General features: G+C 40.9%; 2 protein-coding genes across 14 annotated transcripts in view; both read right to left on the reverse strand.

Moving 5' to 3' along the window:
- LOC108899034 (calcium-activated potassium channel subunit alpha-1) overlaps window positions 1–15,756 on the reverse strand; it is an 81,412-nt gene extending 65,656 nt beyond the window's left edge. For all 11 annotated transcript variants that reach the window (XM_018699279.2, XM_051066290.1, XM_018699281.2 and 8 more), the window contains exons 1-2: window positions 15,460–15,756; window positions 5,411–5,554 (exon numbers count right to left, since the gene is read on the reverse strand). In XM_018699279.2, coding sequence (XP_018554795.1) covers window positions 5,411–5,554; window positions 15,460–15,693 — 378 coding nt within the window. In that variant the 5' untranslated portion in view covers window positions 15,694–15,756. The remainder of the gene's footprint in view (window positions 1–5,410; window positions 5,555–15,459) is intronic.
- A 1,509-nt stretch (window positions 15,757–17,265) lies between these two features.
- Window positions 17,266–19,653, reverse strand: part of LOC108899047 (disks large homolog 5) — a 31,753-nt gene continuing 29,365 nt past the window's right edge. For all 3 annotated transcript variants that reach the window (XM_051066284.1, XM_051066282.1, XM_018699309.2), the window contains one exon: window positions 17,266–18,332. In XM_051066284.1, the coding sequence (XP_050922241.1) occupies window positions 18,229–18,332 (104 nt within the window). In that variant the 3' untranslated portion in view covers window positions 17,266–18,228. The remainder of the gene's footprint in view (window positions 18,333–19,653) is intronic.

Consider the following 19,653-nt stretch of genomic DNA (forward strand, 5'->3'; position numbering starts at 1 on the left):
TGTAAATAAGTAAAAGCAAGACTAAAGCCGTACTAGCTGCTGTGTGAGGCTGTACATGGGCACAGCGTTGCTTTGAGCTGAAAGCCAACATCAGCGCGCCAGCATTCTCACAATGACAATGATGTGCTGATGTTTAGAGGGTATAATGTTTACCATGTTCACCATCTTATTTTAGCCTACTAGTATGCAAACATCTGGTAATTAGCATGTGTCACAAAATTGTGACATGGTGATATGGCACTAATGAAAAGTTTAAAGTTAAGTTAAGTCTGTACCGACCAACGGACCAACAACCTGAAGTCACAGAATGGCTAAAAGCAAGAAATGGTTTTTCATAGCAAATCAGATTTTTTAAATTTATTTTTCACATTGAATTTTATTACAATAATCAAGATTAACACAAAGAAGTTCCTTGATATTCTATTTGAGTCCTTTAGCCCCTGTTTTTTTCACTGCAGTATGATTATTTCATTGCAAATCAGTTGGTTATTAGTAGTAGTAGCATAAGCACTATCATTTTTAAGTTTCTTGATTTTACACTGACCTGCCTTATTCTTTCTCAGTTTAAGATTCAGACGCCAATTTCTAGAAGAATCTTGAAAGAAGCTGAATTTTATCAGAAATCAATTGAAAGTGAAAGAGTGTTTTACAGAGTCAGTTATGGACTGAAATGACTTAATAAGATGTTTGTTTTGACTGGGGACAATAAAAGCTACAAAATAACTTTAGTCTCACATGGCATTGTTTCCTTCTGGAAGGCCCTGACAAAACAGGGCTGGCAGCTGCTGTCACCCGAAAATAGCGGCAGACTTAGAGGCGGGCGGAGAGCCGAGTGACGCTGCCGCGTTGTTCACTCTGTTGCACTGGGCGCGGTGAAAGTCACACACGATCCCGCTGGCACCAGAATCCACAGGTGGTAAACACCCTCCCGTCTTTGCCACAAGGCCACGGGCATGTTGGAAGAATATCTATTACATATAACAACACTGACTGAAGCCAAGAGTCAACTGGGAATGTCAAGAAAAGGGCACGTACAGTAAATGCTGTTTGAATCCTTTCACGCTGAGCCGAATACTGTGGAAAATGTGATAACAAAGAAGCACTAAGCTGAATTCTCAGTCATGTAAAGGATAAGTGTTTCCATCACTTGCGAATGGCACTTTGGACATTTTCTGCCACCGCAGCGCCATAATTGCCTCCAGAGAGGAGAAAGCAAGTCCCCACAAAGGTGTTTACTCTCTCTCTCTCTCTCTCTCTTTCTCTCTTTTGCTTTTTTCACTCTCATCAGACAAAAAGCTTTTCCATGTAGTGGCACAATTGCCGCCGTTCACCAAGCCAAGAGGAGGAGGTGAGTTTGTCCGCCTGATGAAAATGCCCTTGTGGCCCACCTATAATTTCGTTCAGAGCTCTTTTCTCCCCCTGTGGGTGCTCCCAGGTGACGTCAGATCTAGACAACAGCGGTCAAGACAGAAGATGACTCTTTCACCCGGTCATCCAATAGGACTTCCTCCGCATGCTGACCCTGGTAATCCTAGACGACTCTGCAGTACTTCTTGTTTGACAGCTAGTGATGATGAACTCACAGTGAATTCTTTTGTACCCTGTCTAACCCGTCCACTTGGCAAATGATTGTGTTTCTAAGTAGCCTAACATATCCTGATAGCAACAAAGACATGTAATGACTATGTCAGCATCCTCCTTAAACAAAGGAGGTTAACACAGAGCAAAAACAGTCTGGATTTAACCAACGATGCTGAACGATGGGAGACGATTCATCCAAGTCTGACTTTAATACCACTGACTCTGCTCAACCTGTGACAGCAATTGGGGTTACGGGGCAAAGATTGCAAACTGAATAGTGCCAGAGGGCAGTTCTGTGCTTCCATTAATAGAAAACCTTTCTAAGGCCAGAATAATAGCTTTGCGACATCCCAGCCCTCCCCCTCCTGTGGACCTCTAGAACCAGGCTAAATGTCACTCAGCAGGGTTCCATCATTTAAGAGAAATCACATTTTCCCCCAGAATGCACTAACCTCAGATTCCCTCTATCACACACGCCCCCATCTTTCAGGTTCTTGAGGATTACATTCTCAAGGGAAGTACGACTGAACAGGAAATAGATGCATGACATTACAGGAGACCCGCTGGGGTTTTTGGCATAGGTACGAGCTGAAGCCACCTGTTCAGCCCCCAGAGCGAGTTTTGTTTGTTTTGACGTGAGCAAACAGTAATGTGCTGACATTTTTGATGAATAGGGAGGGTGATCTTGTATGATGCAAAAGTGACTGGGGTGGGGTGGGAAAGGGAAATGCAATAATGCATAAACTGACAGATGGGATCCTTCTGCGTCCCCAATCTGTGGGGGTGGGGGTGGGGTGGGGGGGGCATGTCTGTACATGCAGCTGACCTGGAATTAGAAAAGTAAACACGAGGCCTTGTCTTTCTCAGTTTTATTTGAGTGCACGAAGAGTAGAGCGCTGATATCCAGCAGATAAACCTTCACAGACTGAAAGGTCATCAGAAAGTGTCCTCCCTGCTAATCAAATAGCCCTAAAGGCAGGGTTTGATCTTTCACAATCTGCTGAGATGCTAGGCCAGCCGGGCAAATGAACATCAGGCCTTTGGGCCTTGCGCAGGGCAGCCTGCACCTGTTTATCACTCAACATCTACCATCAGAGGTAAACATTCTGCTCAGTGTGCAGCCAGGGTCGCAGTCACATTTGGTTGAGATGTGTCATGCTGCAGTTGCGGAGGTTGAGCCTCCTAATTTAGTTTGAAATGACAGATGATAAGCTGTGAGAAAAATTAATTTAGTCTAATATGAGAAAACATGACCCTCCAACTCAGAGAAGATCAGATATGTCAGGAAACTGAGGCTCGAGTCATGTACTTTAAGCATTAACCAGCTTTCCTAACCTTTGTCAAGGATTGTGCACATTTTTAAAAAGCATATTTACTTGTTTTCTTGAGCTTACTGAACTCTTACATTTTGTTTTTTGTTATGTGTATTAACTTGTTATCTCATCTCATTTCCTCTTTTCATTTTCACTACTGTAAAGCACTTTGTAACCACTGTTATGAATAGAAGGAGCTAGGTAATTGACTCTGTAGAGACATTAACAAATGTCTGTTTAGCCAAGATCTATAAACTTACATCAAAACTACAAAATACTGCAGGCATTTTGTAGCTGGTGGTTAACATTTATTCTGTCCTTGATTTCATTAACATCTTTGCTAAATAATTCAAGCAGGTTTAATTTGGTAAATCTAATTAGAAGACACACATTTCACTTGGATTCACATGCACTTCCCACTCCCTGGGTACAGAGATGTTAAGTTAAAAACCAGTCGATCCACCTCTGCTGGTCTTTATTGATGAATGCCGCGAGTGTGAAACAGGTAAGAACAAAAAAACATAAATAAATAAAATACCCAGAGTAAAAAGTTGTTTCAGAATATTTCAAGAGCAAATAGGCTGCTTGAAGAAACAATTTTTTCAAAGAGTAAAACGACGTGGGTGAAAATGTGGGAAAAGCAGCTCACCCTTACTTGAATACAGACAGATGCATAAAAACATACACGCACCCACAGAAACACACCCGGCCTTTCATTTAAGCCATTGTATGCTCTTAATAGCCAGTAAAATTCCCTCTCATCTGGCCTGGAAATAGGCTTTAATGTGCTCCCTAAACAGACTGACATAGAAAACACACATCTGCCGTGTTTAGGTAAGCTGCAGTTGCCATGGTTACAGACGAGCACTGGCTAAACAGTCGTGTGTCAGGCCATCATTGAGACGGAGCACTTGAGCTGCACACGCACAAATGAGTTGAGGTGAGCGTTGGTGGTTCAAAGTGAAAAACAAGGAAACGCAGGACGGCAGTCGAGCTGATGTCACGCTTCTGTTAGCAATATGTCGCTGTCACCATTAAGCGTCACTAGCGTCTGTGCTCAGGACGAACTAATAGGAGATGCCGTGGGAACAACCTGAGTTCAGCCTGAGTCATCAGAGTTTCATATGACATTTGGAGGAAGATGAAGAAAATGTGCCGTTTTTAGCCCAAACTGAGAGCACAAAAAAAATAAAATAAAGTTTTTTATTCTGTTCCTGGTATTAATCACCTCATCCTCTTGCAAAAGCTTGGGGCTACACACATCATCTGCAAAACAACAACAACATGCTTCATTTCACTAAGTTTTAGATGACTTTATCTACCAAAAGCAGGAACATAATTATACAAACAACCGAAACATTTGACATGACGTGTTTGTCACAATGAGAGGCCGGAAATCCCTATAAATAAATCATTATTGCTTGCAACAACTCCAGCAGCTCTTATCTTCTCATCCTTCCAACATAGTCTTTTTGTCCAGTTTTTGTCCCACAAATAAGTGGCTTGTTAATATTCCACATCAAACCATAATGCATAAGTGTGGCTGCCCACCCAGCATTCTTGATTAACAACCTCCACATGCTGAGCCAACTGGAAATGCTGCACTGCATTTAGGGGGTTGGGTGAAAGTGGGATCAAGCCCCGAGCACTGCGGCAAGCCTTGGCATGGTGCTCCCACACATGCCATTTCATTTCATCACCCCTCAGTCTCACTACTTCCACTGCCAAGCATTTATAACAAAATAATCAAGCAGTCGTGTGAAGTATAAAGAGCAGAAAAAAATAAAGGAGAATCCCCACTATACATGAACTGTCTTTGACTAGATGCGCTCTCACAGGCTCTCTCCTAAGCCTCTGATTAGGATATAATGCATTCCTTTTATTCTGCTGTACAATATAAAGATGATAACATATGGTCAAAGTGGCATGTGATCTCCACGTGACAATGTCAACAGACACACCAGGCGCCATGGCAACCACTTCAGTTGACCAAATGCAATTGGTAAATTGTTCATCTCCCTCCTCCCTCCCTCCCTCCGGGGGTCTGTTTCTCTCTGCTGTCTCAAGGCATTATGGGGTGTATGACCTTAATACACTTAAATCTCTCCTCTTTGTTGCCCTGACTTTATTTTGATGCGTGTGCCCCCCCCCCGTCTGAGAGATAAGCTGGCAAGATTAGCACTTCAAAGCGGTATATTTATGTGTCGGACAAGCATAAATAAATTCAGAGGAACATTGAGGTGTGCACGATTTGTGGCTTGTCAGATGCAAGCTCTTCCCCAGCAAGGTTTCTGGCTTGTCCTATAATAACAAATATTTTTCACGAGGCGCCCTTGCAGAAAAATATACTACAAGGGAGTTCAACCCGAGTGCCGAGCTGTCATGAGGAAGTTTGGGGATGATCATGATCAGCTGTCACGCTTCATCTCACTGATGTCTTAACCGACGGCCTGCTACATGTAGGCTAAGGTAGCTTGAGATGTCAGTCAAAGATTAAATGAAGGATGTGAACTCACCAGGACTCTTCCTGTCAGCGTCTGAGCAGATATCATGACTCCAGCCCAGTCTTTGACTGAGGTCATCCAGCCCACCTCACTGGCCGCCCCGTCATCCTTGTCGGCACGTTTGATGCCATCTCCTGTGGTGATCCGATGGACCTCCTGAGAGACAAGGGTGCAGGAAGTAACATAGTGAACAATCAGACGCTTGACTTGAGCAAATGGTCCATTTAGAAACTCACTTAATTTAAAAAGGCATAATCTCTTACATTATCATCAGTTGTTCAGATACTATAGCCTAGCATACACTACATCAACTTAGAGCCATTACATAATGGAGCAAGTAGTTGCTACAATCATGACTTGTGACTTGTTAGCAGAAGTTAAAATGCTCCTGACCACTAATGGGTGTGTTTAAAAAGATGATACAGGGAAGGTAGATACTGGGTTTATTAGAGGGTTGTTTTTTTAATTTAAAATAGCTGTGTGCAGTGCCTGGAAACAAAGTTGCTGATCATCTTAAAGTTAACATAAAGGGGTGTCATGTACAGAAACCTAAACTTTGTCAATAGACAATACCACCTAGGTTTTGTGATTGACAGCTGTTCAAAAACACAACATGAGCAAGCGCTCAAAACCAAAAATCACCACTTCAAGAACACAAATGCATCATTCTTAAAATAGTGACCAGGCTCAAGGCTTACTAAATAAACCCACGCACATGCATGCACACATGCATACAGTAAACATACAGAGTGAGAGCAGCACAGAGACTCCAGGACTGTATCCATGGCAGCCACTGAGCTCCTGGTGTTTCTGCTCCACTGAGTGAGTGGGCTGCCTGCCTGCTTGCCTGTCTGCCTGTTTGCCTGTCTGCCTGTCTCTTTCTCCGCCTGTCTGTCGATCTGTCTGTCTGTCTGCCTGCTGGGACTGGCATGATTCACAGAGCAGGAAATCGAGACAGGATGCAGAGGTTAGCCATGCTCCCTGATGAAACGCCCCACAGCCCTGAGGCTAACACGACTTGGACTCTTTACCCCGTTGACATCCTACTCCCCCTCTACCTTAATGGTGTCACACATCACTCTCTCTGAAGCCTTTCTCCTGCAGCTATGCTCGTCATGTGGAATTAGTTGATGCAGTTCACGTAGTTAGAGGGGGGGAAATAACAGTTCACTGTTTATGTGGCCTCCATTAGCATTAGTGCAATTACACATTGTGCCATGTATATTATAGTGGTCCATTTTGTTCTGGTGCTTATGCCCAAGACCTCAGCATGCCACATTCTCCAGATGCAAGATGGACTATTGTGTGTCCCTTTGATAGGGTAGCCAGCTTCAAAGAACTCCTGGTATGCAACTATGCAACATGTGTTGTGCTTCCACTCCACCATAAATCTCTGTAAAGCTGGAGGGGGTGCAGCACTGCTGAAATAAGTGAATGAATGAATAAACAAATATGGACTGCAACACACAGCTATGGGCTACAAAGTTAGATGACAAGAGCATCCGTTTCCTAGCAGTCTCGTTTGGGAAGATGGGAGGTGGAAAAATAATTGAAATCCTTTACCTAACTTAAAGGAGAAGTGTGGCAATATCCTGAATTTTTTAATTTTTTCCAACACATTCCTCCAAAAACAAAAAAATCAACAGTGCATTAAGTGTCAATACTGTGCGACTTCCCTAGCTCTCAGCCCCAAGCCCACTGTTAACTGCCAAAGACGTAACTCTATGCAACATATATATAACCCACATTATATAGAACTTCTTTTTTTTTCTTCTTTTTTTGTTGTTTAAATAATTATATATTATATTATTATTATTAATAATATTCCAAACCAGTTGGGTACCTGTCATTTTAGTAGCAAATGCCACTCAAACATGAGTTAATAGTCTATTCATTATGGACTATTTTCAGATGCAGATTCAGTATACTAGTTGGCATTTAAGGTATCAAGTCAGTGAATATGGCACAGACTCAAAATAAACTACAGTGCCCATGTTCATCAGAGGGGAACATGCAGGGCAGTGCAGAGGCGTCTGTATTTTTCTCATTGTCAACAAATCCCATGAAAAGACCAAAACCACCAATGAGCTGATCTTTTTAACAAGTATTGTGTGTGTAGCCAAAGCCTGATACAACTCATTTTTCTGTGCCATCAGTGAGCCACACTGCTGCACTGCATGACATGTTTTGTCATGTTGAGTGACATTTTGTCAACACATCAACATGAGCACTGTAGTTTATTGTGACTCAGTCCCATGTACACCATCCTGCTGCTGTAGATACAAAAGCAATGATGTGTATTAATGTGTCACTATAAACAGTATGCCACAAATGTCCAGTAATACTTTAAAAACTACAGGACTACAGGATTTATGTCTGCAGTAGGAACCAATGTTCCTGAGAACCACATACAGGGTAGAAATGTTAGCACTGAGAGAAGGACTAATAAACAGCTGGTTTTGGTCTTTTTGAGGAATTTGCTTGAATACACAGAAGATCAAAAAAGCATCAGAATGATCATTTAATAGTTTTTGGACAACAATGGAGGTCTAGGGCACTGAGAAAAAAACTATATCAGGCTTTTACTGCACAGGAAATCAATCCATTGTTGTCTTTTAATTGGATTTGTTGCCAATAAGAAAAACACAGAACATAGCCAGGCTTATCATTTAAAATAAAGTATAAAGAAAGGAGTAAAACTTAAAAATTCCTCAGAAATAAATTAGAGAAACGTCTCAGAGGATGTTTGAGCACAACTACTAACTTATTATCCAGCTTTTTCCAGCCCACACAGCAATGATTTCAACCACCATTATTATGACTAAATAGCTGGCTGCTCAAAGAAATTTAATCATGCTCAGAGCCATTAGTCAGAGACAAGCAGACCACCAGCAGACCGTGTTACACTTCCTACAGCCTGTCCAGAGCCCTGCAGCACTAACCTGATAACACTATAATAACGTCTTGTTCACTTAGAAGCTAACATAGCCAACAAGATTCAGGAATGGAAAATTGAGTGAAACTGCAATGCAGAAATGAGAGGCAACAGGTATGAGCTGTTTTCAGATAGACTTCGCCATTACTTAGTTGTGAGGTGCACTCTGTCTAGTTTTAATTCAGGTGGAGTTTTGCTGTAATAAAATGGGTAAGCAGACTCTTTTGCAGCAGCCGTTGTATACTGCGAACCAAATAACAGAGACTTTGCAAGGTTACATCATTTATTTTGGAAAAAAGAGAGAAAAAAATCTTATCAGGCTGGCCTTGAAACAGAACCTCTGGGGGAATTTAAATCAAATCTCACTTTTGAATCCCCTTAAGGGAGATCAGGGTGAGTGGATCAGACTGTGGGTTAGAGACTGAAAGGGAAAAGAACATGCTGTTTGCCTTGTCAGTCAGCAGCCTGTTGAATAGGGTGTTAAACTGTTAAGGAACAAAAGCTATAGGCGTCTAGTCTCATGGCAGTAAACTGGCAGCAAGAGATGATAATGATGAGTTTTTTCTGGACGAAGCTGAAGCCAGGAGAGGCCAAAGTAAGGCACTGCTGCTGTACCTATGTACAGCTCACAGAGCAGCTAGTGCGGCAGTGAAACTCTTAGTCGTGTTTAACTGATTTAGCTCTTGATACAGCTTTAATTTTTTCATACAGCCCCACTGAATAATATAACACATCCCCCAGGGCCTTTGTGAAATAGATTAGGCTTGATCAGTAACAAATTGAAAGTTGAGGCTTGTTGTATTTATGGACATGGAATTTGAATTGGTTAAATAGGCCACTAAATGAATTGAGATTCTGAAACAGCTTAGTGGACACATTTTGTTATTCTAAGATGATGGAGCGAGTATTTCTCCTCAGCTTTCTGTCAGATATTGTTTTGTCTCAAAGTTCATGATCTCAGCAATGAGTTCTTTTCGGATATGCGTGAGGCCTTCAGAGTGACTTTAATTTGTGTTTCCTCTGATTGGCACCTTTTTTCTGGGTGAGAGCCTTGAGCCTATACAATATACTGTACGTATGATGAAAGTCTGAGAACTGAAACATCATCAGTAAAGTACAAGTGACGGACAATGTGTGTGAATCTTTGTTTTCTTTCCAAAACACTTTGAAATAATGCAACAATTCATGTGAAGCGTCCTCCGTCTTTCTGACCTACACAGCTCTACGAAGCACTTGACCTGATGTATTTATCTGACAGAGCACTTCCGTGTGAAGTGACACAGGCTGTGTTGAGGGAAGTGACGGCTGCTAAGCGGTCTTAATTGGCATCACGCTGTTATCCCTCGGCACTCTAATGACCAAATCTAAAATGGTGATATTTTTAATGCCAGTAAAGGCAGAGTTCAAAGATTAACAATTTGTGATTCATGACACGCCTCCGTCCAATTATTTTTTAAAAGGCTCAGACAGTTGGCTTCATCTTAAGGTCACATGAGCAAGACACCTTGAATGTGAAGACGGAAAGCTGCTTTTTTGACATTTAAATTTCTAATTCCTTCCCGCATGAAAAATGATTCAGTTATAATCATTATATTATATTGTTAACCTCTGTAAAAGTTGTATTTTTTAGTTAACTTCCTATATGTTGAGAATTACTTCCACTGGATGTTAATTAAATTAAAATAGACAAGATACATTTTTAATAAGAGCAGACACCAGAAAAGTACATGTAGTCATTAAAGCCACTAAGGCAGCACGTCTCCTCTTTGCCACTTTGATCAATAGTCTAAGCCTAATTTAGGTTTCACAATCTTGCCTAAATCTAGTCCTCCTGACACCGTGGGTCATTGATCAACACTGCAAGTCCATTCTCGTGATCATTTCTCAAAGGGCAAGTACATTAAACTAGAATAGAACATGTGGCTTGTGACACAATTTCTGAATAAATAATTAAAAAATATATTAATATAAATCACATTAATAATGAACGGAGACGTGCTCAGAGGAGGAATATCTTCCTGAAATATCCGTAGCTGATCTATAGTCCCTCAGCTGTGTGAAGAAAGACTGTATCTGTATCACATATTGCATTTGACCTCAGGTCTGTCTAATTCATTAATCACTAAGTGAATGAAAACAATGATTTGGTTAATATCTATATGATTCTGTAAACACCAAAGGGTAGTAAACTGAACTCCAGTCAGTGTTAATTCAGAGCTAGCTGAAAAGCTCATGGAACAGTAAAACACTGAAATGTCGGAGGGAAATTAGAATGGCAGATTAAATACTTGAAATGTAACATATACATATACTGCACATACTTAAATCGCTCTCTATTACACGTGTTTTGCAGAATCAAGTGCATCTTTTGTCTTTCTGACTGAGAACAAGCAGCAGGCTCTGGCACTGTTGAGATGTTTAACATTTGTGTTAATCTGAGACCTGTTGGATCGCAGATGGTGCAGTGACAGCCAAGCTGCAACATGCTGCTTATATTATGTAACGTGAGCAGTGAACTAATTACACAGCCAATTAAACAGACATTACAAGGAATATATGCTTTCTTTACAACAAAGACGGCCAAGCTGTAGTTATAGCGAAAGGTTGACGGTCTAGACATTAAAGAAATTGTGCTGCCTTCGAGTGCTTCCTTTTTCTGATGTGTTCACTCTGTTCAACTTGTTGGCATTCTGTGTGTTTGTGTGCGAGCATGTCTATATGTGAGCCTGTGTGAGAGAGACAACAGCAAAGTGCCACTCAGCTATTCTGACTTTCTGACTCGAGCACCGTGAGCATTCGTCTCATAATTACAATATTTCAGACAGCACTTTAAAGCACCATGAGAGCGACTCTCCATCTGAATTCTCAAACCACCACCCAACCCCCACCCACCCCGGTGCACCTGACACATCTAAGGACTGTGAGTCACTGCCAGAAGATACACAAGGCACTCTGGCTGTGCATAACATGCCTTTTTAGGTAAAAAAAAAATAGATAAATAATCATAGCTCACCTGAACATGACTAAAATGATTACATATTACCTGCATTCATAGGCACTATATAAATGTAATAACATGATTTATAACGCACTATAATATAGTTGTAAGCAGAACTATAACTCTTCTTGAAGGCATCCATAAGTGAAGGCAGCTGTGTGGATAGATAATGAATGACAATATCATAAAACACTGTTGTAATTACATAAAATATGCCCGCATAGGACAGTTTATAATTGTTGATAAGTACAGTACATTTATGCACTTAAATGCCATTATTCTACTCTCTGGAGGGTTATATTAAATGCATTTATTAAATGTTTATATATGAATATGAATACTAATCAGCTGGACTCAAGGTAAAGTGTTACCATTAAACCAATAATGATAATTAATGAAAAGGGAGTGGCAGAACAAGCCACTTCCACATAAACAATGGACATATACATTATACAATAACATACACACTCGTGTATGAATAAAGTTAATAACTTACAATAATAGTTAAAACAAATAAAATTAACAAAACAAAATAAATAGAATAGAAATGTAAAAATAAACAATGGTCTGCAGCTAACATTATCGACTCTAAGAGGCTGTACTTAATGCTAATATCAGCTTGCAAACCTGTTCAAAATGCCAATGTGAACATGCTGGTGTTTAACGGTATAATGTTTACCACGTTCACCATCTCGGTTTAGCATCTTAGCATGCTAATATTTGCTCATTAGCTCATAACACATAGGTCAGCTGAGTTTGATGGGAATGCCACTAGTTTTGTGGGTATTTGGTGGTGGTCATCGAGACATTTCACTCAATACCAGCCTCATGGTGGCTCTGGAGGAAAAGTCAGGGGATGTTACAATTCATCGTGTGGGAATCATGAATGTTTGCACCAAAGTTCATGGCCAGTCTGAATCAGCTGACTGATCAATGTTACTATACAATGCCACTAGTTGACAAGTGGCCTCATTCAATATTTTTAACCGGCAACATATTGGCCAATGACACATCTACTTTTGAACGTCAGTTAACTCTTAGATATGAGGTGTCTCAAACCTCCAGCAGCTCTCCTGAACACAGATTAAATAAACAATACCAAAACACACCTTCAATGAAACTTGAACATTATGAGTTGGAGACATGACAGAGAGGCTGCCACAACTTGTCATCCTCCCATTGTGAACACAGTGCCATTTACAATAAACACAATTTCTTCCAGACAGATAATAGCCGTCATTCATCAGAATCTCGCAAACAGTGAGTTTCATCGATTACCATCAGACTGAGGAGGCAGAGCCACAGAGATGGAAGCTCTGTCTCGGAGACATGAGAGCTGTCAGAACAGAACAGGGCCTCGAACGCCCCGCGGAAGGGGAAAAACAAACTGAAAATCAGGAAAGGAGGAAACAGATTATCGTCTCCAATCTATGAACAATGCACTGAGAGCTCCATGTTTGGGCTGCTAATGACATGCACAGACTGGGAGGGGGTGGGGAAGTGTTCCTCCAACACAACCTGCCACATCTCACAGCCTAGACAACTGCATAACAGAGAGAGAGATTTACTCTTATAATGAAATCCTTTGCTTGCTAGTTGCTTAGCAACAAAAATACTGATTCATATGGCACATACCGTATGCGCCTGACACTGCATTTCTGACACTTTTAGAGGAAGGTTGATTTTTGGATGAGAGAAAGAGGTGTGAGAAGAAGATGGGGCAGGAGTTACGAAATGAATGCCAAGAGAGCAAGAGGCAGAGAGGGGAAGATTGGAAGTGAAAGGATGACCTGTCCCCGGCTGACTCCCACAGAGTAGCACAACAGGTTGGTGGAGCTCACCAGCTTCACTTGGCAAAAATCTGAACAAAAAACACAAAATCTGACTGCTCTCTTGTATTCACACTTGAACAGCGTTCGACTGTGGCCTGATCTTATTTTCACAGATACATTTCTTCTCGGTTTCTACAAATCTATAAATAAAGCTGATGTGCAAGCCTATAGATTCTTTTAGATATTATAACTAGAGCTGAAATGTGTTAGCCAATCTTTTGTTGAAGTCACTTATCAAGAAAAAATATTCCATTTTGTTGGTTCCTGCTTCTCAGCTTTGTAGATTTGCTGCTTTTCTCCATTTTATATTATTACAACTTTAATATATGTGGGTTTTGAATTGTTGGTCAGATAAAACAAGCACTCTGAAGACGTCACCTAAGGCTCTGGGAACTTGCGATAGGCATTTTTCAGTGTTTTAGGACATTTAAAAGATGAAGTGATTGATTAAATAACCCAAAATAAACCAGCAGATTAAAAGCCAATGAAAGTAATTGTTAGTCGCAGCCCTAGTTGTAACCAGCAATGACCAAAGCGTGGAAGTGATACAGATGTGTCCCTTCAAAAGGTCAGCACCACCCTGCATGCAGCCTTTGCCATTTCTCCTCTTCCACCCTGCCTGTCTGAGAGATGAATGCACCTACATTAGGTAAAAAAGATAAACTGCTCCGTCTCTAGCACCTTTATCAGTTGGTCCATCTTTGTCCTTCAGCATATGAGGGAGGATACAAACTTTATCTTCTACTCAAAAAAGGCACAGTTTGGAAACCTAAAGCAAATCCTGATGACCGCTCAATACAACAGAAAAATTGCAGGATGCCCCCCCCCGACGCAGGATTGCGGCTGCCGGCCTGGGACCGATGGTGTCGTAACAATTGTGAAGCAGAAAATCTAGTGGCAGTCTGCCTGAAATGTTATGAAAATTATTTCTGGGGATTACACTGAGGCATGAGTGTTAACCTCCACACAGACACTCTGATACACACCACTAGTGAGAGAATTGGATATCCCAACAACGTCTGACCCATCTAGCAGCAGCTGACGGGCTCTGTGTGTCCTGAACGGGGAAAACTATTCCTGACTTTTGGAAACGAGTCAAACAAATGGTGCTGCGCGCTTCACTGGACGGTTTCACACGGCAAATACTGATGACCTCAGACTATGTTGATGGGAACATAAATTATGAAAAACTATGCTAAGGGTGACATTTTCTGGACAACTAATAGGCAACCAGTTTCTGAAATTGAATTTGACAGTGGTGCTAAAGCAAAAACCTCTTTTTTTTTTTTTTTTAGTATTTCTACCTTTTAAATACCAGTTTTTGTTAATATCCGCTTCTGTCTGTGTCTTTCAAAACTTACAGGGTGGTTCCAAAAAAATAAATCGGCCTCTTCCCCAACAAAATGGTGTTGGAATGGAATTTTGTTTATGATGTTCACAATATTGAGAAACAAAGATTCAACAGCAACATCTCTTTTCATAAAGTGTCCCTGTCACTCTGGTAAACAGAACACACTGAACAGTTCTCATATGGACTAATTCTTCGATAGAAAGTAGCTGATGTTCAAACTGTTCTCAAAGACAGCTGTGGATTATCCCAGAGTATCCCGGACATTGTTTCTGAAAAGACAAGGTTGCCATTGAATTTTTAAAGATGTATTTTTCCCACCATTTACAGCAGCTAGAAGAGAGAGGTGTCTCTCTGGGCCTGTAGTTTTGGTCTAATATAGACCAAAACTACAGGCCAGTGCATGACTACATAACACTAGTGGGGAGGGAGGAGAAGGGAGATTTTTTTTTGTTTGTTTGTTTGTTTTGGAATTTGGGTGAACCAACCCTTTAAAACAACAATACTAGCCCAAATCACAAAAAGTTGTTTTAAAACTGGGCATAATTATTTTAAGCAAACCTACCTAAACAAACGTAAACAAACAAAATAGCACTACTTATTTCAATTCCACTGATTTCTATGCGTTTAATGACCAATCCTATGACCTAATCCCAAGACCCTATCCGTCATCTGTATCTTGTCCAAGAGTAAATTCATTTTAGTAGAATCGTGTCTCATTGTTACTGTGCATGTGACATTAAGCCAAGAGCAGCAGAGTTTATTATTCAGAGTCATGCACTGTGCTCTCTGTCGATGGAGCCTTAACACAGATTTAATTACGAGCCCATCTCATAAATCAAACTGGCTGGACACGTTGTTGTCACGCACTGGCTGTTACACAAAAAGCCGGTAATAAATAAGTCATTTCGCTGAGGGAGTTGTGGTTTCTGAAACGACCTGACTTACCTTCTTTTTGGCGTTACAGTGGCAGCACACGGTCCACAGGTATTTGAGAGTTCTCCACAGGAGGATTATGAAGAGACCCCCAAAGAAAGTGACCATGGAGGAGGCAAGGAAAGCCCACCACATCCGCTGACCGTTGCTGTCACAGGGCACATCTGGTGAGAACGGGATGATCACATTCATCTTGGATATGTGGATGGACGGGTCCGGGTTGAATTTCTCCCTGTTTTTCGGCATTATTAGCTTGTGGTCACCTGCCAGCCTCCCCACCACCACCACCACCACCACCCACCCAGCCCGCTCACCCAAAAAAAAACCAAAACCAAAAAAAAAAAAAAACAAACAAACAAAAAAAAAAAACAACTCCCTCACCACCAACTCAACTGGGATTCAGGCGCTTTGGGGAGCTCCAGCCAGCGCCCCCTGATGCCCTAGCGGCTCAGCCATGTTGAGTCAACTACCTTCCGCTCCTCTGCCTTCTCATCTGGCTTCACTAGCACGGACGTAAAAAGTTCAGTCGCCAGCAAACACGCGCACAATAAAAACTTCCTTTGAAACCGAGGTATCAGTCGTGCGCCTCACGATGCGCGTTCATGGCTGCGACTGCGCGTCATCCGTTTAATCCGTGCGTAAAGAAAAAAAAAAAAAAAAAATCACATTTTCTCGCAAACTCCTCAACAACTCACGATTTCACCGACAGCCCCGGTGGATAAAACCGCACAATTAATAGTGTAATTACAGTTTAGAGGCGCGTGGTTCTCGCCTGTCGATGGATTCTCTCACTCCTCCACCTTGTTTGACAGCGCAGCTTTCAGCAGGTCCGCTACTTGAGCTCCGCACGGCGCACTGTTGAATGCGCTCCTCACGTTAAAGGTCGCATTTTATCGATCTTCTTCGAGGAAATATCGCTTGGAAAAAAACATGTATAAGAGACGAGGGCGTCTCCCGTTGTATGGCGATATATCAATAATTCTCGCTCTGCGGGCTCCGGCGGCCGCCTGTCACATTCATTTGTTGGAAGATGGCATTCGCAGATTTACAGGTAGCGGGGGAGGAGCCATCAATAGCAGACGTCGATGCTTATCTAGATGTTTGGTTATTTATAGTGACCGCTTCATCAATTTTTGATGATTGTAACTTTGTGGTTAGAACCCGTTTCTACTTTGAAACTCATAGATCTGTGGAAACACTTTCGATTGTATAACGAATGATTATCCACGTTTGAAATGAAAACCAATTTCAAAAGTCGGACTTTTAAGTAGTTAAATCGCCATTTAAAGTCTTTTTCTCCTCATACTGATGTCATAACATTACTGTCTGATTAGAGGGTTTATAGTTTAGTCGGCAACTGATAAAATAAAAGAACATTTAAGACACAGTCGCAGGGAATAACGCATCTGTATGAAGGTTTTATAAAAACAAATGCTTCTGTTCAGATGAACTGGCAGCATCTCTATGTCTTACAGCAGCAAACAGACCTGTTTCATCAGTGCGGAACACAAACCAGGTGAAACAATATCGACAAGGAAATTGGTTGAACGAGTCAATGAACATGAGTATTTTTCAACAGCAGGCAGCCATGAGGATGTAGAATGAAAAGTGAAAACGAGGCATCTTACCATTCCTCACCTGCGGTGGTGGTTTACTCCGCCTAGTGGACAAAAAGTGCATTGATTGTTGAGGTCCGACCTGTGGCGTTTTCTCTTGACAAATATCACCCCTTTGTGAATTATTTTGCAAAACAAAATCGAAAATTACTCAAAGTAAACACAACCCACATTTCAGGTAGAAAAACACGGACAACTTGCATCCCATTAACTGTACTCGTGTTTTTAATATTTTGTAGAAATATTAACCTTCATTAGGAGAAAACCTGACCTAAAGCCTTTGATCCAACTTAAAGATGAAATGTTGACAATGTGATCTACTGAAAATCCAAGAGGTGCATGTAGATGTGGTGAGAGCCGGCCATGAATCAGAAATAAAACATCCCTTCTTAAAGATCCATTTGACAAAGAGGAACAGTATTGGTGATACCAGTAGAACAGACAAACTGTGGTTAAACGAACATACCTGCAGTATGATTTATCATGGAAGTTGTGGTGTTAATAAATCCAAGAAAGTATAGTGATTAACAAATATTTTTAGCTTGGCACAATATTGTCTTTTGAGTACTGAAATGATGTCAGAGAGTAAAAAAATGGTGGCATCAGACAATAAAATAGAACAGAAGACTGCGACACAATGTGAAGGAAGCAAATTTGCCCCAATTTGTCCTCTATAAATAACATTAACTGGAAAATATCCTCCTTCCTATTAACTAGGCTACTACATTTGTATAACAAAGGTTCATAACCAACATCTTTGATTTGATTAGATAAATTAAATGGCAGGAAAATATGTATAAATATAGAGAAGGGAACACAGTGCTCCATTCAATCTTCATTTCAAGAATAAAGTCTTCAGTTTGCATCGATGCAGACTTCCTGTGGTCCGACATATTCATGGGACAAAGTGGGATTACAGGAGTGCTACTAGATATAAGGGGAAATAAAACATTCAAGTATTAAATACTAGTGTAAACAAATCTATCTGTAGTACAGTACATCACTATAGTAGTGGGAATATTACATGATCATCATCGTCAGTGCTGATATTGGTATATATGGGAAAAGGAGTTAACCATGTTAGATGTACCGATTCACTGTGTCCCATAATAAAAAAAGGAATCCTCTAATGTTTCAGAGTGATGTGAGGTGAGAGGTGAAATTTCTACGGCGCTCCATCTGGAATCCACAGTACTTTATTCTGTTCTTGCTCCACGATGGTCATGATCTGAGTGCAAATGTAGGAGACGCTGCCTCCTTGGACAACGCCTGTAACACAGTGGGGGTGGGGAGGAATAGTTTCACTGGGAATGTTAAGCATGTCTGCAGATTTGGCTGAAATTCTGCTTCATGTATATTAACACCTAGATCTGCAAATGGTGTAGAAATGTAAGAAAATTGCAACAAATGTAAGGCTGCAGCTGATGACTGTTTTCATTATCCATTAGTCTATTTTCTCGATTAAAAGAGCACTCTACTGGTTTAGCACTATGCTCATACCATTGTCAGACTGGAGATCAAAAATTAATGCAGCAGAAAAAGAGATATTGTCTTTTTTATTCCACACATTCTTCTTCCTTGTCAAAACCTGGCCCCTATATTACTCAAAATGCAACTCAACTGCTGACATTTGGTAAAGTTTTTTGTGTTATGCTAGTAGCAGTTTAATGTAGCCACAAGCTGCTAGCCTCAAGCAGAAAGGGGGAGTGGGATACAAAGGTCTGGAAAGCCCACTTTTTCTAAATCCGCAACCACAACCACCCTCAATCCAAGCCAATATGGTATTTAGACAACTTTTTCCAATAGTACACCCTGAGACCTGTAATCAGACTCTGTCGTGTGAAATCATCTGAGTTCCCCTGTAACTGTTAGGTTTGTAATATTGTGAAAAATGCCCATTACAAAAACATTTAATCCCAAGGTGACATTTTGAAATTGCTTGTCTGTCCAAGCAACAGTCCAAAACTTCTATATATTGAGCTTTCAATCATGTAAGACAAAGAGAAGTAGCAAATCCCCATGATGGAAAGGTTAGAACCAAGAAATACTTGGTGTTTTTGCTTTAAAAATTGGCTAATAATTTTCTAATTATCAGAAAAAGCAGTCAATAAATTTCCTCAGAACCCAATGCAACATCTTCATTAGGCTTGTGTTGCCCGACCAACAATAATATAAAATTGAGAAAAGTATCAAATCCTTATTGATCAAGTGTCTGCTAATGCTGTAATCATTTCTGTGCCATAAACAACATTAACATTCTCATTGAAAAAACAGGACAGTGCACCCAAGGTATTTTCAGATAAACAGTACCGCAGAGATGTGATCAGAATCACTTCATGCCGTCTACCACCCGACACGATTTATAACTGCTGGTAATTATAGTTCTCATCGTTGTGGCTTGTGTGCAGAAGTTGGCTGGACCACCTCTCCCTGTTAGAAGGGATCAGTGGCGGTATGTGTTCATTTCTAAAGCCCTTCCCCATAAATCGGCTCCTTTTATAGAGTCATTAATCAGCCGGACAGTTGGGTGTCTCAGACTGGCTGCTGCTCCAGATACCAAAACTTTAACTCTGATCTGTTAAAGACCAGA

The sequence above is a fragment of the Lates calcarifer genome, linkage group LG23 (genome assembly GCF_001640805.2).
Source record: "Lates calcarifer isolate ASB-BC8 linkage group LG23, TLL_Latcal_v3, whole genome shotgun sequence".
Taxonomy (NCBI): domain Eukaryota; kingdom Metazoa; phylum Chordata; class Actinopteri; family Centropomidae; genus Lates; species Lates calcarifer.